Below are 24,403 nucleotides of genomic sequence, written 5' to 3'. Positions count from 1 at the left end.
GTCAGATTTCCAACTTGGGAGAAAACCCTCTCCACTATCTGAAGGGCCGAAGGACGAGAAGAAGTCCTTTCCATCTACCCTGAAGCCGAAAACCACAGAGGGAAAACAGGCAGGAGTCACCCTGCATCCATGACTTCCAGAAGGGATCTGACCGAAACTGTTGAGTGCCAAGGCGTCTAAGGTTAGGGATGGCTCTGAGAAAGACGGTGCTGACCCCAGTCCCCTGGACCCAGCACTGACACCACGGCTCTGAGACCCACTCCGCTCCAAGAGAACTGGAACACAGCTAGTCAAGGACATCCTTGGCGTCGAGGAATGAAGCTGCCCCTGCACCGAGCCCAACACATATGGCAGTCCGGAATCCTGTGACTCTGAAATTAAAGGTCAGATTGAAGAAGGAATCCTGATGGTATGGCCAGGGTAGCTTACAGATCCAACAGGGGACGGAGCAGAGACTACCCCCATCTGGATCTGGGCCTTGAGAAATCTCATCATCATCCTGTCCATATCCGCCTCAGACCAACTTCTGGAGGACCTGGATGAAGCTGACGAGGGAGGTCGGGAATGGTTTGACCTGGAAGAGAGAGCAGGGGACCTCATCAAAGCCCTCCCATCCAGAGGTATTGGATGTGACGAAGGTGGAGGAGAGATGGTAATAACATCCGCTGGATCTGAAGGAACTGTTGGATCCAAAGGGGGAGGCAATTTTGGAAGTCAGATATGAAGATTTCTTTGGCTTATTAGCCTCAAGAGAGCCCCTTGGGGAAACAGGGAGACATCTCTGTTTAGCCTCTTTTGTTGTAGCCAGAGAGGAAGAAGACAAAGCCAAATAAAGGGTCTGAGCCTCCAGAGATGAGGAGGGAAGAAGGCCCCTAAGTATCAATTTGTTCCTCCAGTCGGCTAACGCACATGGATTAAATGCAGCACAAATAGTACAATCCGCTTTTAAATGATTAGCACCCAAGCAATACCTGCACTCCTTGTGGGCATCCTGGTTGGAGATTTTATGCCCACAAGAAATGCAGCACTTGAAACCTGGCGACGGCTTGTCAGCCATGATCAAAAGCCTGTCAAAAACAAACTGTCAAACCTATCTGATGAAGAGAAGCGAGGTACTGATACAGATTAAATTACGAAAAAACTACAAGTAAGATTTAAGTCTAAAAAGTTTTTAAAAGTTTTAAATTTTAAATGATAAAAGCTTTACAGTTTTAAAATCTTGATAAAGCTCCAACTAGCTAAAGTTTTTTTTTTTAACAGGAAAGTCAAATGCAACACACACTAGAAGAGAAGAAATAAAAGAGGGAGGACTTACAATATAATCTAGGTACAGATTAGCAAAAAAATCCTGAAAGAAAATATCCCACAGCTTGAGAGCATGAAACCCATGCCCAGAAGCTAAAATGGCAAATGAGACCGGAGGTATTTGGGTGAGTGTAGGGCATTATGGGTAAGAGGGAGGAGCTTGAGAGTCAGATTCAAGTCTTTAAAATGTGGCCAAGCTGGATCTGAAGGAAAGCTCAGAGACCCTGTCGTGAGGAGGAATGAAGACGACAACATCAGAACCACATTTTTTGACCACCTCGTTGATTCCTGGAAAAGGTGCATTGAGGAGTCGAAAAATGCATGCGCACAGCAGACTTTTACTTTGGGGCCAAATAAAGACTTTCCGTCAAAAGGAGCATTGATGAAAGAAGACTTGAAAGGCACCACAAACTCACAGAGGCACATCCAGGTGTCCCCTTATGGAAACATGTGAATCCGCTGCCCCTGAGATTCCTTACACTACATGTGAGATCAACCTCATGGATGAATTGGATATGGACTGTAACGTCGTCAGCTGGGAGGTAACAGATGCCTGAATTTCATCAGAAACAGCACATGAGAGGGCATCTGACAACTCCTTGATCAAACTCCTCTGTAGCATAGTAAAGTGTGCCAAATATTTCACAGACTACAAAGCGAAGGTTGTTGATGCACAGACATGCTTCCCAAATCTGTCCATCGCTCGTGACTCTCTACTGGGGGGATGGACAGTGAAAGTTTCCTCAGCTAGTTCCTTCTTGGTGGCCACTTCAACAACCATGGCATGAACAGGAACCCCATTCCCCCAAAACTGTCTATCCTCAGGTGGTGTCACTATCCTATCTGGTCTGCGAGAAATGGGCTTTATTTTGTCGGGTTCGTGAGATCAAGTTAATGAGCTCAATGGCAGCGGAGTCACCCTGGAGGCAGAGAATACAATAGCAAAAGCCTCCAGGAGAACAGATTCCTCAGACATAGGGTTGGTGGACATCCAACCACCTCTCTGTTTAAGGATCTCTAGGATGTCTCCAAAGGAGACATCTTCAGGAGGTGATCGTGGGGACCCTTCACCTTCACTGAAATCTGTGTCTTCAGTGATGAACTCCTCCGGGGAGTCTAAATGTTCCCTCTTACACTTCGTCTTCTTAGGGACCTTCTCAGTGGGGTGGGGTGCTCTGGGGATGTATCAGAAGAGGAGATTACAAATCCCTGGGTGGGAGCCTAGGGTTCTGGTAATGGTTGTCCCTGTTGAAGGAGATGGTGAAACTCTGAATGCTGAGACATCATGGCAGAAGACTAAGGATCCTAGGGGGGATGGATCCGTTAGAATTATCAAGGCAGAAAATACTCTCTTCACAGGCCCAAATGCAGAGTGGCTTGGAGACAGAGGACATCAGATCCAAGAGGACAAGCTTCTAAATTGTAGGTCTACCCTGCTCTGAGGGCAAAACCTCTGAGATGGAAGCCGGAACTGAGCTATTCAGTGCTGAGGCTTTGAGGTGCAGAGAAGGCGTCGAAAGAATAACTGCAGTATATGGATGAAGACCTGGGTCTTTCTAAAAACAGAGAAGGTATCCTGTCAGGAAATAGATCCAGTGATGGACAGCACCGTGTTCTGGGTAGTAATTTGGCAGTCTGAAAGTCAGGTTTGGACTGGACTGGATATGATGAAGTCAGATCAGAGAGCTTTGACTTCATCAGATCCAATTAAGGAGCCATCAGATCCGATAATTTTTCCTTAGCCAGATCTTGAACTTTTGTCTTTTTTGGATCCGGGGTTGAGATTGGGTCCTTGTGAGACCTCTTTCTTGAGAAGTCCTAAGCTGAGGAGGAGGAAGATGGCTTTGGAGAAGAGGGTTTTGGAGATTTTGTAGTTTTTATTTTAAAGGCAGAAGAACCCTCTGATATAGCATCTCCAAATGAAGGAGGAAGAAGACCTTTCAGTATTGGCTTATTTTTGCATTCTACCAATGTGTGAGGATTAATGCCATGACATATTGAACAATCCTCTTGTAAATGGACAGGACCTAAACAATAGACACAATATGTGTGGGTACTAGACTATAGCAGCTTGTGACCACACTTATAGGTTCATAAGTATTTACTAGGCTAACGACCACATGGCCCTTTTTAAGCCTAGCCATGTATTCCAAATCTCTGGCAAGTTCTGATACCCTTGATAAGTGTAAGCAGGGGCTTGGGAGATGAAACATTTACTCGCACATTTTTTAAAGCATGCCAGTTTATCCATCACCAATCAAAATAACTGTAACAATATAATAAAACTATGAAGAAAAGTTTTTTTAAACATGGGAAAATAAGAGGAAAAAAGAGAAAAGCGATGGAACTACCAACAGTGGTAAATAAGCTACAACAGTGCCATAGACAGAAAGAAGATACTAACAATAGTATCTAAGAGGTACAGAAAAAATGTATGAATTACAGAAGAAAATGTCAGAAATTGCAAGAAACAACAGGAAACTTATAAATGAGGGTAAAGGATAGAAATAGAAAAAGTTTTTTAAGTATGGAATTGAAAAAAATATGACACTTCCCTGATGAACACTCGAGAGAGAGATGGAAGACCACTTCTTTTGTATGAAGCAGCAAACAAGATCTGCGGTAATTGGGATGGGTGCACTGTGGGTAAGGTAGAAGCTTGAGAGCTTTTGGTTGCCACAAGCTTTAGCAATGGCCAAGTCGGATCCCAGGGATCGGATCCGAACCCATCAGTTTAGGACAGAATGAAAACTGACAACATCAGATCAGCTGTGTAAAAGATCAACCTACCAAACATTAGTGAGTGCATGTAATACGAAAGCTGGAAACAGACATTTTAAAAAGCTGCCACATACAACAGGTGGAAATAACTTCTTATCATAAAGGATACACTATCCATATTATTTTGGAATGTTAATGGCCTCACAGGTATTGACAAAATGGTAAGAGTATTGAATTAAATTAAGAAATGCAGAGTGCAAATAACAATGTGACAGGAGACACATTTGGAAAGAAATGAGCATGTGAATTTTATAAACAGGGATTTAAGGAGGTATATTTAGCAGGGTATCAGGAAAAAGGATAGGGGAATTTTTTGTTGCGTCTTTCGGCTTTTCTCAGTTAGGGGGTCGCCACAGCAGAACTCCGGTCCGCTAATGACTGGCAGTAGATTTTTATGTGCCGAGTTGCTGGCCCTGATGTAGAACCTTCAACGAAGGTTCGCCCATTCACGCATGTCTCCACACAGAAGACACTCTAGCTGAGAATCGAACAGGACAACGTCTTACTGTGAGGCGACAACGCTACCGCAGCACCACCACCGCGACCCAAAAAGGATAGGGGAATACTTATACTAATTGCTAAAGGAGCTCCAATAATGGCAGAAGAAGAAAAAAATATAATAATGGTAGATTTGTGGTAGTAAGGGGCTAATGGCATGGAAGGAGTACTACGCTGGTATGCATTATATTCCATCTAAAACTGTTATTATGCAGCTTAAGAAAATTTTAGGAGAAATAATCAGCTTTCAGCAGGGAATATTATTTATAGGTGGGGACTGGAATTTGATTTGCAATAGTGAGGATGTATATGTGGTACTTAGAAGAGAAAACATAACAAAAGAGGGTGGCTTTCTGAAGAAATTTATGAAAACATTTGGTATAGAAGATGGGAATTCAGCAGCACAAATTAAGATGACTTGCATATTACTCCAAAAGGTACAATAACTAGGCTAGACTAGCCAGAAATCATATTTCACAGGAACATATGCATTTAATTGAAAGCTTCAACACACATCCAATAACTATTTCAGATTGTGTGCCAATAACTAAGAAAAAATGCAGGATAACGAAATACAAATGAGACACTGGTGCTTCCACATCACTCTGTTAAAAAGAGAGAAATTTATGCAATAAGTAGTGGAAACTATTCAGGAGTTGTCAGGCAAGATAGAAATTTCTTCAGAAGTTATAGCTAGTGAATGGGATAGGGTAGAGATAAAAAAAAGAGCTGCAGTTAAGAATTAACAGGAATTAAGAGGGCCTGACAAAGGTTAAAGAATTGCAGAATAAGAGAAATCTCAAAGAACAAGAAGTGCAACTGCACAGCACTAAACAGAAAATACAGGAGTATCTGGGTTAAAGGAGAACCACGCCCACAGACTGAAAAAACTTGTTTATTTCATCATGTCTTGATGTTTCCTACATTTTAGCACTACTTTTGGACTCTCTCTCTATATATATTTTGTTTAAATATTTTTAAATGTAATTCTAGTGTTTGCCCACCTTGGGCCCAGCATATTGATTTTTTTTAGTCTACCTCCAGGTATCCCACAATGCAGTGTTTGTGATGAAATGGGGCTTTTCTAGAAGAGATTGCCAAGTAGGACTTACATAACCCAATAAGAAGCTAGGATTTCAGGTCACAACCCCATGAAAGATAGGCTCACACTCCCCCTGGCAGCAAACACCAGCGGAGACTTCAAGCTGAAGCCTCTGCTGGCGTAGCACTCAGAAAACCCAAGATGTTTTGGAAAAAGATTATAAAATCAAAACAACCTGTAATGTGGAAATCAAACACCAAAGCTTGAGCAGACCAGTCAGTTTACAAGGACTGGATTTTTGAGGAATTTGCTCCACATGTCAAGAAGCACCTTACAGAGAACATTTTGTCAATGAAAGCTCTTCTGCTTCTGGACAATGCCTCTGCCCACCCATGAGAGTTAGAGGCTATGATTTCATCAAGGTGCAGTTTCTGCCTCCCAATACAGCTTCTCTAATTCAACCTATGGATCAATAAGTTAATGCCTGCTTCAAGAAGCTCTACCTAAAAGCACTCTTCTCAAGGCTCTTCGACATTACCCATTCTTCAGATAAAACAGTGAAGGAATTCTGGAAGACTGAGTTCAACATTCTTCATGTCAAATCATTCATTAAAAATGTCTGAGATGGAGTATCGCAGAAAGCCCTTTGTACAGCCTGGAGGAAACTGGTTCCTTCCCTTTCCCAGGGAGAAATTGTGGATAAAGCAGCTGAAGTGTTGCAAGACGTCTGGACATAAAGGAGGTGGATGAGGCGGATGTGGAGGAACTGCTACAAGACCATGACAAGTTTGCCATGGAGGAACTTACAGCACTTTGCGATGAGCAGTTCAAAGAAAAAGAAAGGTAAATTTCTTCTGAAGATGAGGACGCCAGGGAAAAAGGACCTATGCCAACAACTATTTATTTATTTGACATTTGTTAACCGGGTTAGTCCAGCTGGGCCAGAAGCCCATTTTCAGTGGAGACCCAAGGAGAAAAGCTCCAGTTACAGACAGTTTACAGTATATAAAATTCACCCTCCAAGATAGAAAAATGAAAATACATAAGTTCAGGAAATATAGAAGTAAGATACATACACATAATAATAAACAAGTAGAAATGTACAAAATGTGTTTTTTTTTTTTTAAGTAAAAGTATATACAGCAATTGAGCTTTCAAGTGAGAGAGATTGGGTTCACCAGATAAAATCCTAGTAAGTTAATTAGAGCTAGGCAAACACTATATAGCTTGCATTAAAGAACTTTTATTCAACTGGGACATGGTACAGGCTACAGTCTTGGAGTGGTACCCCCAACCCAGGTGACATCAACAGGATGACGGACTTGTTTAACAGCACAATCATGCACCACTTCAAGACCATGCTGAAAAAGAGGGAGAGACAAGTCACACTGGACAAATTTTTTTCACCTACACCTGCCAAAAAAAACAGCGGGAACAGGCAGGACAGGGTGAAGAAGCCTCCCCTTCCAACAACTAAAGACTAAGTGGACTCTTATAAATAGTGTAAATATGGTGACTCGTTCAATTTCTGGCATGGCCATTGGTCGGGCTGGGCAGAGGTAATGGCCACACATGTATGATGCCAACTACCTGAATGAATGAGCCAAGTAGGAGAACCACTGAGCAAAGTACTGGAGAGGGATTAAAAAAACAGACACACCAGTATACACTGTACTGGTGTTTATTTCTCTTGGGGGTGTGGATAAGACACTGTTGTAAGATGTTTTAAGTTATAATTTATATCACATTAAAGTGAATATCATAATCAGAGACAACAGATATTCATTTCATCACTGCTATCGCACAATGATGCAATGAGCATGCATTTTAGCTGGACAGGAAACACGTTAAATCCGTCTAAGAATGCAGGCTAACATCAAATAAATTTATATGTGACACGTCAGCCATAGTTTTAGGAAAATACAGTAGTCCTCTATCTCTCCTCCATTTAAGAGATGTTCTACACTTCAAATCATGGTGAGTGACATTTTCAAATTTTTTTTAGTGTATTTTTTTAACTTTGTTTGGATCAGGAATGAATTAAACCATTTTCCATATATTTGTATGGGAAATGTCATTTCACAATTCAACTGCCGCTCTGGAACGGATTATGGTTGAATTGTGAAGTACCACCTGTAATAATTTTCATATCTCTCTAAATATCTCAATATTCAGGTAACACAGAACTGCATAGCCTCATATGAAAGCTCACAGCTGTAAGAAGAAAACCTATGTCTTGCTTGAATGGTCACTGAGATATCATAAGCTGTTCATACAACATTACAAAATTAATATTCAATGCCTTTGCTTTGGCTCATAAAATCCAGTTTAAAACACTGAACTGAGTGAGTGCCACTAATACAAAGATTAAATCATGAATAGCTTGGCATTTACAAAGTTCTACTAACACTCATGGTTCCAGAGATTTTAATATTTGTTTGAACTCCAAGGTGATAACTTAATTTTTAAAGGCTCAAGCCACACCCACTGGAACTTAACAGTACACAACTGCACTGGAGGGAATGAGTCAAATTTAAGAGTCACTGGCTAAGAAAGTAAGGGACTCAGAAATTCAAGTATATAATTGGTATGGTAATCAAGAAATGTTGGCTTTATGTGCAGATGATACTATTTTGTACCTGATAAAACCAGAAAGGGACTAATCAGTGTTGTGGAACACCTTGAGGCAGTATCAAGTCTTTTACAGATATAACATGAATGAAGATGAAACAAAGGCTACAGTTGTAAACTATGTACATGAATTGGACCAGCAATACCCATATTTCTATGATCACAATAAAATGAAGTATTTGGAATATGGACTGAAAATGATTCCATTATGACAGCTAATGATATGTGGGGATAGACTAAAAAGAAAATACGAAAATTGAGAAATTGGAAACTCTTGTTTATTGATGTGGATAGCAAGATGCAAGTAGTGAAAACGTTTTAGTCCCTTTAGTTTTATACACAAGTGAGGCATATTTTTATCAATAAGATGAGAAGCTGTAGACAAAATTTAATAAAAGAGTTGAAGGAATTTATCTGGGAGTGGAAGAGGGTAGGAATCAAGTGGGATACATTGATCCTTCCAACAGAACAAGGGGGTTTAGAATTACCTGATTTGAAGGGATATTTCACAGCTACACAGTTAGGTTCATAGAAATAACACAAGCAGAACTCTATAATTCAAAGTGGAAAGGGATAATGATGAAATGGGGAGGGGGAATTCAAGAAATAGGGAGAATGTGAGATTTTGAATGCAGATCCTTAAGGAGAACAGAATGTTATATTTTTACATTATATTCATAGAGCAACAGACATTATTCTAAGAACTAAGCTAACAGAGCTAGAGACTGACATCAATCCCTGATACGGAAGGCAGTGTACAGGGCAAAGAGAAAGGGATAGGGGAATCCTAAGTGAAAGACCTGCTTTGGTAGAGTTTTTAGTTGAATCTAGAACAGAAGCTACTGCTAAAAAGGGATAACTAGTACGACATATAAAATACTGCATAATAACTACAGGAAAAAAGATTGAGGAGAAACTGGATAAGCAATTCAAAAGAAAACAATGGGAGGACATATGTATGGCTCCCAAGTATATAACGAAGTCTAAAAGATTTTGGATTTTTACTTGGAAGTGCTTCCATAGGTATTTTTATACCCCAAACAGACTCAAGAATTTTTCCTCAACTAAATGGCAAATGCAGGAGGCCTGATTGGGAAGAAAGAGGAAACTGGGAAAAAGAAGTTATGTCTTACCATAACATTCCATCTGTGTTGTACATCTTTATTCATTCATTACTGTTAGGACTCTGGTTCCATCTCCTTGGAACCAACACGGCTGTTACAAAGCTCGCGCCAGCCAAAAACTCTTAGCTAAGACCTACCCACAATGCCACTCTCATAGTCTCTTCAGATCGAGTTTGCCCACCATTATAGTGTAGAAGTAATAAAAGTGACAGTAGGAGGCTCTTGTCTGAGCAAATACATTAACTAATAAGGAAATCCTAACAGGCAGGGGGAAGGAGGGTGAGAACTAATGAATGAATAAAGATCTGCAACACAGATGGTAAGACATAACTTCTTTACCTGATGTTGTAAATCTTTATTCATTCCTTACTGTTAGGACCGAGTCCTCAGGTACTTGAGTCCTGGGTGGCCCTAAGGAAGGACATTCCTGAGCACCACAGAACCAAAAGATCCTCGTCCCCTGGAAGCCAAATCCAATTTGTAATGACTGATAAAGGTATGAGGTCTTGCCCAAGTGACTGCTGTGCAGACATCATCCATAGAGGCTCAGGAATGAAAAGCCACTGAAGTAGCCATCGATCTAGCAGAGTGAGCCTTTATCCTGGAAGGTAAGGGCACTTTGTTCTGATGGTAGATGAAAGTAATGGTAGATGAAAGTAATGGCATTCCGAACCAAAAAGATAAAGTCATTTTGGAGACAGACTTAGCCAAGCTGGGTCCTGCAAAGGCCACAAACAACTGATCCCTTTTTCTGAAAGATTTAGTTTTGTCCAAGTAGAAACAAAGTTGCCTATGAACATCGAGGGTATGCAGAAGGTATTCCCCTCTATTTGAATGATGAGGAAAGAAAACCGGTAGGTCAACAGATTGATTAATGGAAAACCCAGAAATGACCTTGGGTAAAAAGGAGAGGTCAGTACGTAACGACACTCTTTCCCTATGAAAAATCAAGTAAGGTCTCTTGACATTCAAGGCCTACAACTCAGATACTCTTCTCCCTGAGGTAAGGGCTACTAGAAGTAGAGTTTTCCAGGACAAAAAGTTTATATCACAGGAGTTAGAGGGCTCGAAGGGAGGACTAGTCAATGACTGAAGCACCAGAGACAAGTCCCATGGCTCTATAGGAGGCCTGCCTGGAGGTTTAATATGTAATACTCCTTTCATGAAGGTTTTACAGTCAGTGTGACATAACAGAAGGATTGTCAATTCCATTGTGAAAATTTGCAATAGCTGCTAAATGCACTGTAATTGTCCATGCTGAAGCTCCTGCGTGTAATACGGTAGCCAGGTATTGTAGGATCTTCTGAATATGCATGGACAAGGGGTCTATGTTATGTTCTTTGGCCCATCTAGAGAACCTAGTCAACTTACTAAAATAAATTTTCCTCTGGGAAGTTTTGTGTGAAGCCAGAAGAATCTCGCGAACATGGGATGAAATATCAGATAGCCTGGCAATCATCGGAAGTGGAGAAACTAAGCTGTGAGCTTGACGCTGTGGAGATTGGGGCGAATCAGCCCCTGAGGATGAGAGAGCAGACCTTGGGAATGATCCAGGATCCACGGGCCGTGAATCAGATGAGGCCATAGGAAAGGGAACCAGACTTGACGGGACCAATAAGGGGCAATGAGGATCACTCTGCTTCTCAACCTTTGAGTTTTTGGAGGAATTTTGGGATGAGAGGAAATGGGGGGAAAGGCATTCAGCAGACCAAAGGGCCAATCGTGCATCAAAGCATCCCTCGGTGACTCCCCCTGAGGGGGGATCAGGGCAAAATAGATTCTGCATTTGTTGTTTAGGGGAGAAGCACATACGTCACAGCAAGGCCTGCCCCAACAGTGGAAGATCTGATCCGCTATTATAGGACTGAGGGACCACTCGTGAGGCATCAAGATGTTCCTGCTCAGATTGTTCCCAATAAGATTGGAACTTCCGGGAATGTGCATTACTATGAGATAGTGGTTGGAAGTCATTGCCCTGTGCCAAATTCTCATGTCCTCCCGACACAGGGGTAAGACCTGGTTCCGCCTTGTTTGTTGATGTACCAGATGACTGACATGTTGTCCGATTGAAACTGCAATGGTCCTGGAAGGAAGGGATGAGTGGAATGCTTGCAACGCTGAGAGAACTGCCCTCAATTCCAGGGCATTTATGTGCAAATTGGCCTCCATAAGGGACCAGGTGCCTTGGACTGTCTTTCCCTGGAAATGCCCCCTACCCTAACAGGGAAGCATCTGTGATCACTGTGGCCCTGGGCTGGGGAAGGCAGAACAGTCGACACTAAATATTTGATTCCGGTTTCATCCACCAAAGCATTTCTTTCTTGCAAAGGTTTCTAAGGCGTATCATGTCGTTGAGCGGGTGGGTTAAGATCGACCATTGTGATGAAAGGAACCCCTGTACTAGTCTCATGTGCAACCTTGCCAGTGGAACTAAGGTAGCAGTTGCTGCCATGGATCCCAATAGCTGTAGTACAAGGCGTGCTGGTACAAATGTCTGTGGAAGGAGGACTTGAATCTGGCTTCTTATTTCTGAGAGCTTGTGAGGAGGAAGGGAAGCTTGACAGGACGTTGTGTCAAAGATCGCTCCAATGAATTCCAGTGCTCTTTGTTGGACACATTTGTGATTTGTCCATGTTGATCGTGATACCTAGGCTAAGAGCAAGGCCTTGACTAAGAGAGACTGAGAATGAGAAGATTCCTGGTCATGGCAGTAAGGAGCCAATCATCTAAATATGCTGAGATCCAGGATTGGCTGGATGACTCTTTTTCTTAGCAGCTTTTCGATTTCTAAGGCTGCAGCCTCCCCCTGATTGGCTGGGGCATCAGGAATTCATTTTATGAGTCTGGGAGTAAGATCAAATGGGATATGATAGTCTCTGGATATTATTCTCTGCATCCATGCATCCGTTGTTATGAGTTGCCAGGCCTGTAGGTGCAGGGAAAATCGACCCCCGACTGCTTCCAGAGGAAAGCATTCGGGCCACTGTTCAGGAGCGTTGGAAGGGTCGGCTGGAGAAGGAATCTCTAGCGCCCAGGTTGCGTGGACCCCCTCTTCCCCAAAAGGGGCATCTTCCAGATGAGTTGCCCCCTCCACCCTGGGGGAATTGCTCATCACGGGTGTCAAGAAAAGATCCTTGGGACTTCTTGAACTACAATTTTCCTCCTCTCTGGTTCCTGGAGTAGGATCTCTGGGGGACAGAAAAACGTATGCCCACAGCAGACAAGGTCTTTCCGTCCTTCTCACTATGTGATAGTGTGTCTCTTACTTTGGGACCAAAAAGGGAAGATTCGTCAACAGGCACGTTGACAAAGGAAGATTTTGAAGGGGTCCGCGAAGTCACACAAACACATCCAAGCGTGCCATCTCATGATGATGCCTAATGCGGCTGCTCGAGCTGCCCCCTCGGTAGTATGAGAGATCAAGTGCATCAAGATGGATTCCAGGGTAGCTAGCTGAGAGGCAACAGTATCACGCACCTCCTCAGGCAGTACCCCGGCCAAAGAGGCAGACATTTCTGAGATTAAGTCTCTTTGGAGGCGAGTAAAGTGTGCCAGATAATTCAGCGACCGAATGGCAAAGGTTGCAGAAGCATAGGCCCGCTTCCCCAGTCTGCCCATAGCCCGACACTCCCTGTTTGGGGGATGAAGAGTGGAACTATCTTCTGCCAGTTCCCTCTTGGTGGCCGCTGCCATGACCATGGAATCAACTACCAGTTGCTTGGACCTAATGGGCTGGTCTTCAGGGATGGATAAAATTCTATCTGGCCTCCGGGGGACAGGTTCTATGTTGTTCAGGACCTTCCAGGCACACTGCACAAAAAGTTCAATAAGCTCATCCGCAGGTGGGATCACCCAGGAAGTAGATGGCCGAGGACGGAAGATCTGCAAGAACACCGATTCCTCCGAAGAAGGGTTGGAGGGTTTCCAGTCTCCCCTCTGCTTGAGGATCTCGAGAATGTCTTCAAATGAGATGTCTTTCAGGGGAGACTGTGGGGACCCTTCTCTCTCATCGCAATTGGTGTCTCTGGTGATGGATTCCTCAGGGGACTCAAGATGCTTCCTCTTGCAAAGTTTCTTCCGGGGTGATTCACCAGTGGGATGTTCTGAGGAGGACTCCGGAGAAAGGGTTCCCTTCAAGGGAAGGTCTTGTGGCTCCTGTGCTCAGGATCCCAGAGTAGAGGGTTGGGACAGCTGCATGCTAGAGGGGGGTCCTGGTGTCAATGCCAATGGTGCTAACTGCGAGCCTGTTGAAGCAAGGACCTTCTCCATCACCTGGAAAGCAGGCCCGCCCGAGGAGGGATGGGAGTCCGGAACTGAGAAGGACAACCTCGGAACCGGGGTCACACTCCACCCTGAGGAGCCCGCCTCCAGGTGAGGAGCTCCATGAGGACTGGTAGCTGCCGGAAAAGCCATGGCCATAGACGGCACCACCGAAAACACAGCTGCTGACAGCCCAATCACTGCTCCGAGAGTGCACCAGTTCCAAAGGAGCCATTGCACCAAGAGTAATTGGTGCCGACAGGGAAGTCTCCACTGTTGGTGCCGAGACAGAATGCACTGGAATGGCCATCGGTACCGAAGTCTCCAAAACCTGGGAGGAGGCTGGAGGAGGATATACAGGTGAATATCTTGTGAGAGCTTCTGTTCAAAGATGGAAGGAAGACCTAGCAGGGGTGGGTAATCCTCTAGCTGCGAAAAGCTGGTCCACAACCCTCACTACATCTTGTTCTGAAAGACTCCTGGTGGATCTGAAGGAAGCTGTCGATGGAGATTCTGGTCTCGCAAGAAATGGACTAAATTGTTGTCCCAAAAAGGGGTCATAAGCGGGAGAATATCTGGTTCTGGGAAGGTGCTCGACCTTCAGAACCGATGGTGTCAGTATCAGTGGAGCTGTATAACACATCGGCACCATGGCCGGGGATGGTGCCGATGTAGGTACAGAAATCGGAACCTGTGTCAAAACCATGGTCGGCACCAAGGGGGGTGATGCCGAAGCTGGTACAGTGGTTGGAGTCAGAATTAAGTGCAGCACTGAGGGAGAAGACATGGAGCCTGGTGCCGAAGGCATGGGAGAAGCCCTGTGTTGACTCTGTTCCTAGGAGGATGGAGATGTTGGCACCAAGTGACTCCATTTCTCTTTATGTTTTTTCACATCCTTATGCTTAGGAGGTGGTAAGACCTCTGTCCCAGAAAGAGCCTCTGAGAACGGTGTTTTCAGCATACACTTAAGAATAAGTTTGTTCTTGCGTTCAGCCAGAGTATGGTTGCTGAAGCTAGAACAAATGTCACAGGAAACATTAATGTGGTCAACACCCAAACAATAAACACACCGGGCGTGACCATCAGAGTTGGGTATTTTACGTCCACACTAATCACACTGCTTGAACCCAAGCATGGCCTTATCTGACATTCTAACATGCTAATACTACCACACAATATAAACTACCAACAAGAAGATAAAAGATAGTGAAAAGGGTTGTGTGTGTTTTTTTTTTTTTTTTTTTTTTACAGAAGGCTAGGAAAAAGTACCAACAATGGTACTAAGAAATACCAGAAACGTAAGAGAAGGGCCTACTAGGTAGGGAAGAGGGAGTAGTACCAACAATGGTACGAAAGAACTACCAAGGTAGTGGGTAGGGTTTAGTCAGAAAATAAGAAAAGGTAGAGACAGAAATAACTTTAAATGAGCTGACAAGTAAACACTTAGAGCTAGAAACTTAGCTGGAGAGAAGGCTTGGCACGTCTGACGAGAAACGCAGCAAACAACATCTGAAGAGACTATGAGAGGGGCATTGTGGGTAGGTCTTAGCTGAGAGTTTTGGGCTGGCATGACCTTGGTAACGGCCGTGTTGGTTCCGAGGATGGAACTGAAGTCCTAACAGTAAGGAATGAATAAAGATTTACAACATCAGATCATATGTTTTGGGAGTGCAATGAGTTGACAGACTTCGAAAATTCCCTACAGAGTAGTCTGTCAGAAATATTGGTTGAGCAAATGGGTGTAACTAAAGAAATTTTTTTTTTGAGCTAGGACATAAGATCTGAATTTCTTAGTTTAATTCTGGTGGCTGCCAAAACAGCAATTACTAGAAAATAGAAACCAAAGTCTTAAACCAACTGCATTTAATGTACTAACTATTGTAACAGAGATAAAATAAGTGTTATGGGATCTTTAGAAAAGGATAGGAGCAAATTACATGAAAAAAATAATGGAAAATTTGGGAACAATATTCTGGAGGAAGAGCAAGATTTAAGGGAAGGCAGGAATTCAGCAATTTTTGTAATGTAGGCTTGATGAAAGTTATACAAAAAATAAACATGATGTATGTAACTAGGAACATGTTTATATGGTTTGTTTTCTTTCACATTAACATATTTTTGTCTGTCTTAAGTTATAATTCAATAAACGTGTTAAAAAAATGCTCAACCAACCTAGTAAACCTCAATCATCCTCTTCAAAAGTGGAGAAAATGTTCTTCAAGATGACTTCTTCAAGTAGCTGGCTGTACTACTGGACAAATCTCTCATCTTCACAGAACACGCAAGTCAGCTTGTCGAAAGGGTGTACAAAAAATGAGCTCACTAAAGCTACTGAAGGACTTGCTCCCCATGGTTACTACACACAGAGAAGTCAGACTTGCATGCATTCCTTTATTACCTTAAGGTAGGGTGATTTTAACATTCCTAGTACAGAGTAAACTAGAAGAGCTTACCATAACTTACAAGTAACCAGCTCTGCTTCCATAACTCTGAGCGACTCCCTCTCCTGCACTGTACTTAGCAGACTTGAGCAGCCTTCCTTAGCAAATTTTTTTAGCTTGCCTACAACTTCCACACACATTTCCTACTATACACCAAGTCTCACCCCACAGGTCTGTTTATCAGTTACAGACCAAAATGTACTCTTAGATCTTCAGACCAATTCCTGATCCAAGAATGCTCTCTACCAAGAAATCAAAAGACTGAACATTTTTAACTTCCTTTTCCATTTTGTGGGATTCTACCCCTTCCTCCAAAGAAGTTCATCAATTCATTTTATATGACTGTGAACATCAAAAAGTACCATGAATTAAACCAAAGTTAATCAGACATGAATATCTTTTATTCTCCATGTGCCTATAACTCATTGCAAGAACTGCATACAGTATGTCAAAGTTCACTTTTTTTCTTCAGACTTTTCCTATTTGTCCCCAATTACATGGATGGGAGGCAACTGGAAAGTTCCATCATTAAGGTAACCTGTCAAGGGTTATGTGTGGCTCTTCTGCTTTTTGCTCTAACAACCCTGTGGAAAATTATCTAGCAGAAAAACTCCAAAAAAGGCAGATACACAGAGTAAGATAAAATCTCTACAATTTATTCTAAATCCACAAAGCTTTCAAGCAACAGATCTTCATCAGTGTGTATATAAAACAACTAATAAAACCAGGTTTAAATATAATCCCCATCTCTGACACAGCCAATAAAATTATACATTTAATTAACACCAAAAAGCACCTCAAAGCAATATCTACTAGTTATTCATAGTAATTTCAAATTAATTTGTTTTAATTTCAGAACAGGTTTTATACTAACAGATGTATTAAGACCAGGACTTCGATCGGCATTACGACGTATAATCCACTCATATTTGCATAACTCTAAGGAGCTATTTATGTCACCCCCTCTCGTTTGTTTATGACAAACATCTATCACTCTAAACTGAAATGTATGATGTAAGCCTCTATCCATGATATGTTGTGCTAAGGCATTGGTAGCAATTTTCCTCCTAATGCCTGAATTATGTTCTATAATTCTATCTTTTAATTTTCTAGAGTTCTTGCCAACATAAAAAGCGGAGCATGCAACACAAGTAGCTAAATATACTATATTATTTGTATTACGTGTAGCATGACATTTAATTACAAGTTCACTGGTTACCGGATTTTTAAATTCACAACTTTTATTAATAATACCACAACAAATACAATTATAAGCAGGGAACTGTACCCGGTTTCATAACAGGCTTGCCATGTTTTATAGTACGACCTTTATAGCATAATTTCTGCTTCAGATTTCTATACCTTTTGTATTCAATGATCTACAATATCAGCTAATTCTGGCATTGCTGTAAGAATTTCTCAATTTCTAGATAAAATATCCTTCAAGCCTTGGAATCTCCTGCCATACGTAGTAACATTGCGAGTATACAATGTATTATTTCTAGTATTAGCAACTACATCATTCACTTGACTTATAGCAAATTAAGGTCTTGCATCTGTAGTTCTTTTCATAACTACATCATTCCTTATTTTCTGTAAAAAGTCAATATTATACCCACTACGTCTAAATGTGTCTTGCATAGCATCCAGTTCTTTGTTACATTTTACATCATCTGTTGTTAATCTGCAAGTTCTTAAAAATTGTCCTTTCACAACACCTTTATATGTATAAGGGGCATGCACACTGCATTTATGAATATAATTATTTTTATATACATCTTTCCTATAGATGTATGTATCAATTTGCTTATTCTCATTTTTAATTAATGTAATGTCCACATAGCTGATACTGTCTTTGGAAAATGTACCTGTAAACTTTAAAAAGTCTGTTGTAGAATTTGTAAATTCAATAAATTGCTCTAGTTGTGCACTCTCACCATCCCATATCAAAAAAATATCATCCACAAACAGTCTGTCAAACAATACTTTTGGTGTTAAATTCTATAGGAGCATTATATGCATGCTCTTCTTCCCACTTGCTATAATATTTGTATATGCATTTGCCATGGGAGTCCCCATGGCAACGCCACTTGTCTGATGATAAATAGCATCTTGGAAAAGAAAAATATTATTTTTTAAAATAATTTCAAGTAAAGTACAGCATGTTTCAATGTCTCTACCATACACTTCAGTATTCTTGCATAAAAATTCCCTAAATGCTTCAATGCCATACTCTGCAGGAATAACCATAAAAAGTGACTTGATGTCCAAGGTGACAAACAAATAATCCAAATCTTTATTAGTGTTATAACAAGCAGATAACTGATTTAAAAAGTCCCTTGTGTCCTGTATATAACTTTTTACTTCACATAAGTACATGCTAAATATGGATTGCAAATAGATGGAAATAGGCTCAATAATCCAGCCAGACCCTGACACAATGGGTCTCATAGGTGGATTATGCAACTTCTTATGCATTTTGGGCAATCCATATATGACAGGAATTCTAGGACAAAGAATATTAAAATAATTACAAAGTTCAATATTAATATCATTTAACTGCAGTTCATATATATATATATATCCATATTCACTTTAGTAATCATCCTAGAAACTTCAGTGGAACTAATTTCAACAAATGCAGTTTCATCATTTAGTAAATCCATCACAAGCCTTACATAATCCCTAGAGTGAAGAATTGCTACTGCACCCCTTTATCTGCTTGTTTGATAATTATTTCGGTATTTCTTTCTAGTCTATTTAAGGCATCCTGTTCCCCATAACTTAAATTATAATACTTAAATGATTTTTTGTTTTTATACATTAATCTAATTTCTCTCTCAGGCATTTCAAAGAAAGCATTTAGTATAGGGGGATTAACAGGAATAAATGTACTAGCCTTCTTACATACCTGTTGTTGTGGTGCATGCATTCTTAAAAATCAATTTCAGCGAGCCATTTCTTATAAATAATTTTACATCTGTGATAGCATCCACCACACTATCACTAGATATAAACGTTAGGCCATTATTTAGAACATTAATATCGTCCTCAGATAAAACAATGTCTGAAATATTTACAACCAACGAATCAGTTCGTTGTTCTGCCTGTTCCATTTGCTGAGAGTCACTGGGCCTTTGCTTCGACTTCCTTTTCCGTCTCTTCCTCTTCTCCAACTGGCTGATCTGCCCCTTGTATCGTCCTTGCGTACTGCTAGTATTTCTGGTAACTTCAGCTGTACGGGGTTCAGAACCTTCTGAAAACCCTCTTGTTCCTGGATTATACCATTTGATGGTTCCGCAGAGACACAACTAGTGGGCGTAATCTGGATATGTTCACCAGACGAAGCACTGGTACTTATATTCATAGGAATTTCTTCTACTGTTACAGCATTATTTGTAGATTCATTAACAGTAAATGAATCCAATTCATCTAGTGACCTTGATGGCATATTCACAGAGGGTCCCCCTTTCTTAGTAGTGTTTTTGGACTGTTCTCTCGGCCACATGAAAATACTGCTGTTTCTGTAATCATTCAAGTCTCTCTTTAGTTTACGCTCTTTTAATGCCATCAATTTTTTGTCATATTCATTTAAATGCTCCAAGACTTCACTGAACATTGGGATATTATCTTTATATGATGGATTTGCTACTACCTCGTTCTCAAGTTTAGTGATGTCATCTTGAAAGTTCAATTCAATGTTAGAGAAATAGTTGTTCATTAACCTCATGTAATCACTGCTTAACTTTAAATTTAGTTCTTGCCATTTGGCCAGAAGCTCAGGGTGTTGATTCCTATAGGATGACATTTTTAAAATACATAGTCCATATGGTGCAATAACTAATTCTAGGTATGCACAAAAACTAAGTCTTTGCCACTGAAGATTTTTAAACATTTGAACCAATTTCTCAAGTTTGTAAAGTAGTTGTTTAAATGTTTCATTGTCTTGGTTCATTGATTGTACTGGTCCTATCAACTTGATAGCATTTTTCCTTAACAAAGGATTACTGTCCATTTTAAGCAACTGTTGTAGTGAGATACCAGCATATAGTTGCTTCTTAGTAGTCACATTGTCCAAACAACAGGCTGTGTCACAAAATCTTACAAAAGATATACTCACTCTGCACCCAGGCTGGTACAGGAAATAATAAAAGCAATAATCCACATCAAACCAGCGCTGTGGTAAACCATTTCAGAGAACCATAAAACCACAAGCAGAAAAACTCCAAAAAAGACGGACACGCACAGTAAGGTAAAATCTCCACAACTTATTCTAAATCCACAAAGCTTTCAAGCAACAGCTCTTTGTCAGTGTTTATATAAAACAACTAACAAAACCAGGTTTAAATATAATCCCCTTCTCGGACACAGCCAATAAAATTATACATTTAATTAACATCAAAAAGCATTTTAAAGCAATATCTACTAGTTATTCATAGTAATTTCAAATTCATTTGTTTTAATTTCAGAACAGATTTTATATGAACAGATGTATTGACCAGGACTTCGATCGGCATTAAGATGTATAATCCACTCATATTCGCATAACTCTAAGGAGTTATTTATGTCACCCCCTCTCTTTTGTTTATGACGAACATCTATCACTCTAAAATGAAATGTATGATGTAAGCCTCTATCCATGATATGTTGTGCTAAGGCATTGGTAGCAATTTTCCTCCTAATGTCTGAATTATGCTCTATAATTCTATTTTTTTAGCTAGCACAAGGGAAGGAGGTTTGCAACAGCCTGACCACAAACACTGTTCAACCTCACTTCCACATGGGACATTTCCTTCTAGAGCCTTGGCCACCAACCTCAAAGCACAGGAGGTGATTTCCCTGGTCTCCACCATGGGAAATTGCACCTACTCTGTGTGCCAGAGTGCACACAAGACTTCCCACTTCCTCTCCCTAACTGCCTAGCTTATCCAGTGTCAAGGCAGCTAACTGCACCCCAGTTGTCTGACTCACAGTCGGAGCTCCATCGCTCTGCACCACAGAACCAGGCATAACATAATAAAAATGCTACCATCCTGATTACTACCTCTTGCAGATGTAATCAATTTATGTAACAAAGTTTAATATGTTGTGGGTATTTGCCTGATTGTGCCCAAACACTTGTTATAACATGACAGTTTGCATTTCCTTAGTTTAATTATATTCACTATATGTATTATTTGCCATCTTACTGGAGTCAGTGGCTCCTTGGCTAACCTCTGAAAAGACTTATTGGTTAACAAATACAAAAACAAATTAACTAAAACTATGACAGTGAGAGGCAAATGAACAGAAATACCTAACATCAGCTCAGAAAGATGAACCCAGATTACAGTGATGACAAATTAAGATGGCCTTATTATGCATGGTACTATGCAACACACTCGTGTGCATATTCTGTGGCATTTTTGGTGTCTTTGTGGTTTAGTACAATCCAGCAAAAATACCATATGCATTTCAAGAAAATAATATACATTTTAATGACCATATTACCTTACCTTCATCATAGCGAATTCGTGATGCTGTGCCTGGAGCTGCGCTTGGGATGCCTTCATACAGCCCTTCTCCCACGAAGTCTGTATAGAATAAAATAAAGGACATAACAGCCATCCAGCTACACAGCTGTGCCAAGCAGAGCTGTTTCATGACTCTAGGAACATGACAGTAACTGTGATAAAGTGCTGGCAACATGGCCCAACAAGTTCTCAGCAAGCAGAAAACAGACCCTGATTTCAGTGACCAAAATCTACACTTTGAACCAAAGCAGCAGTAGTGACACCTTGTGATGGACCCAGCTGTTTCAAAAGTCTTGGAATGCACAGTATGTCTTGAAGGAGGGCACAGCTCCCAAGATGCCTTCATAGTGATTAGGACACTTGCAACAAAGATGACAGCTAGTAACATAAAAAGACAATCTTCTTGGTTGCCAAGGTACTGTAAAAAGCAGCCATTGTCCCAATTGACTGCAGTCAACAAGTAACCAATACAGCCTCCGAGACTGATCATGAATGAGAATATGGCAAAGGCTTGCCCATAGTCCTCAGCATCATGGTAGAGATCTGAAAGAAGTGCTTCTAGTGGGGTAAAACATACCTGCACACAGAAATCAAGCAAAACCACACCAATAATAAGGAACGTAATTTGCAAGGTCTGACCCCCAAAGGAAAAGTATGTTGCCATTACATCAGCATGTGGGATGATGAACAGGGAAAGGAGGACACCCAAGGATAGAAACCAGACAAAAGGAAGTCGGCGTCCATAATTGCTGGTACAGTTGTCGCTGGCTGATCCAATCAGAGGAATGAAAATAAGCCCTAAAACTGGTCCAATCCCTGTGAAAAAGAAATAAATAACAGTCATTTACAACATATAGAAATAAAAAAAAATAAAATAAAAGTTATGTACTCACCATAACTATGTATCTGTGTTGTCCATTTTCATTCTTCCTCAACATATGTGTTACAGATCCAACCTGGGATCCAACTCAGCTGCATATCATAGACTTTTGCATCCAACTCTCAAGCTCCTCCCTCTACCCATAATGCCACAGCCATCCTACAATACTTCAGATCGAGTTTGATGCCTTACAGATCCCTAAGATAGCTTAGGAAAAAAAAAATAATAAAGTTAGGCCTCACTCCTGACGATGAAAGGAAGGGGGCAAGGAGGGAATAGAGTTGAGGAAGAATGAAAATGCACAGCCAGATGCATACTTATGGTGAGCACATAACTTTAATATCGGATGATGTCCTTTTCATTCTTCCTTAACATATGGGACAGAGTCTCCAGTTATGTGAAGCTTGGGTGGTCCTCATGGAAGGATATTCCAGGGAACTGCCAAACCAAAAACAGATATGCTTCTAGAGGTCAAATCTAGTTTGTAATGACCAATAAAGGTATGAGCATTAGACCAGGTAGCTGCTGCTCAAATGTCAACAGAAGTTCTAGACCAGATGGCAGAAAAAGTGGCCATAGATCTTGTTGAATGTGCTTTAGCAGGCCCTGATAAGGAGAGGCCATGCTGAGTATATGCAAAAAAATGTAATCAGTAATCCTTTAGACAAGGGTAACTTTAGAAACTGGTGATCCTAGTCTGTTTGGTGGGAAAGAGGAAAACTGGTCTAATTTCCTGAAATATTTTGTCCTGTATAGATAAAATTGGAGTTGTCTATGTACATCTAAAACATGCAGCATGTACTCTCCCTTATTTGAAAAATTTGGGAAGAAAACAGGCAAATGAATTGTGTGATTGATATTTAATTCAGAGGCTACTTTTATTAAGAAGGAAAGATTGGCTTGTAAGGCAGCTTTGTCTTTGTGAAAAACAATGCAAGGGGAATTGGATGATAGAGCTTGGAGTTTTGAAATTCTTCTTGCATATGTAATTGCTACTAGAAAAAAAGGCAAACATTTTAAATCAGTTTTGGCTGAAGGTTCAAAAGGTTGTAGAGTCAATCTCTGAAGTACAACTGGCAAACCCCAAGAAGGATATGGATCTTTCACTGTGAACCTAAATAAGAAGGTGCCGTTTACAAAAGCCTTGCACAATTTGGAAGAAACTAGAAAAGGAAGCCTTTTCCCCTGAATGAAAATTTGATATGACTGTGGAGAAACTAGCACCTTCTCAAAAAATAGAGGCTAAGAATTCTAAAACCTTAGTAGTAGGAGCAGTAAAAGGGTCAATTTGTTTATTTGACATTTGTTAACCGGGTTGGTCCGACTGAGCTTGACCCCATTTTCAGTGGAGACCCAAGGAGAAAAGCTACAATGCATTACAAACATTTACAAAATGCATAGACTGAAACATACATTGATTAATAAATTGAAACAGAAGCTGATACATCAACTTTCCTTAAGAGCCCAAATGGAAAAGATTTTACATTAACTTTTGTAAAGCTTCCTGGTACATGCTTTCTGAAAAGATAAAAGTATGTGTCGATCTGGGGAGGAAAGTCTGGGCTGTCTAGCTATTAATGGAATTGGATAAACCATGCAGTTAGTTTTAAGCCTGGGATAATGGGATGTTTCATCCCTGAGGCATGTGAAAGGTGGTCTGAACTAGGGTCCAATATCCATGTAGGAGAACGAAGATGTGACCAAAGAAAGGAGAACTGCATTTGGAAAGGTCAGAAGGGGGCAATGAGGATAACTGAGCTCTTCAACCAATGTGCTTTCTGCAAGAATTATGGAATCAGAGGTAATAGGGATTAAGCATAAATGAGAATGGAGGGCCAAACGTGGGCTACAGCATCTCTCAACAATTTCCCCTGAGGAGTGATTAGAGTAAAATACCTGCTGCACTTGTGGGGGGATGCAGAGATCTC

The 24,403-nt window shown here is 40.9% G+C and overlaps 1 protein-coding gene across 2 annotated transcripts in view; it reads right to left on the bottom strand.

Annotated features, from left to right (window-relative positions):
• The window catches only part of LOC122815235 (solute carrier family 45 member 3-like), a 691,924-nt gene that overhangs the window by 201,883 nt on the left and 465,638 nt on the right, over positions 1-24,403 (bottom strand). For both annotated transcript variants that reach the window (XM_044087564.1, XM_044087565.1), the window contains exon 4: positions 21,578-22,411. In XM_044087564.1, the coding sequence (XP_043943499.1) occupies positions 21,578-22,411 (834 nt within the window). The remainder of the gene's footprint in view (positions 1-21,577; positions 22,412-24,403) is intronic.

This window comes from Protopterus annectens, chromosome 11.part0, assembly GCF_019279795.1.
Source record: "Protopterus annectens isolate FY-2018-M chromosome 11.part0, PAN1.0, whole genome shotgun sequence".
Taxonomy (NCBI): domain Eukaryota; kingdom Metazoa; phylum Chordata; order Ceratodontiformes; family Protopteridae; genus Protopterus; species Protopterus annectens.
Note: the sequence above shows the minus strand (reverse complement) of the source record. Positions and strands in the feature narration are given on the sequence as shown.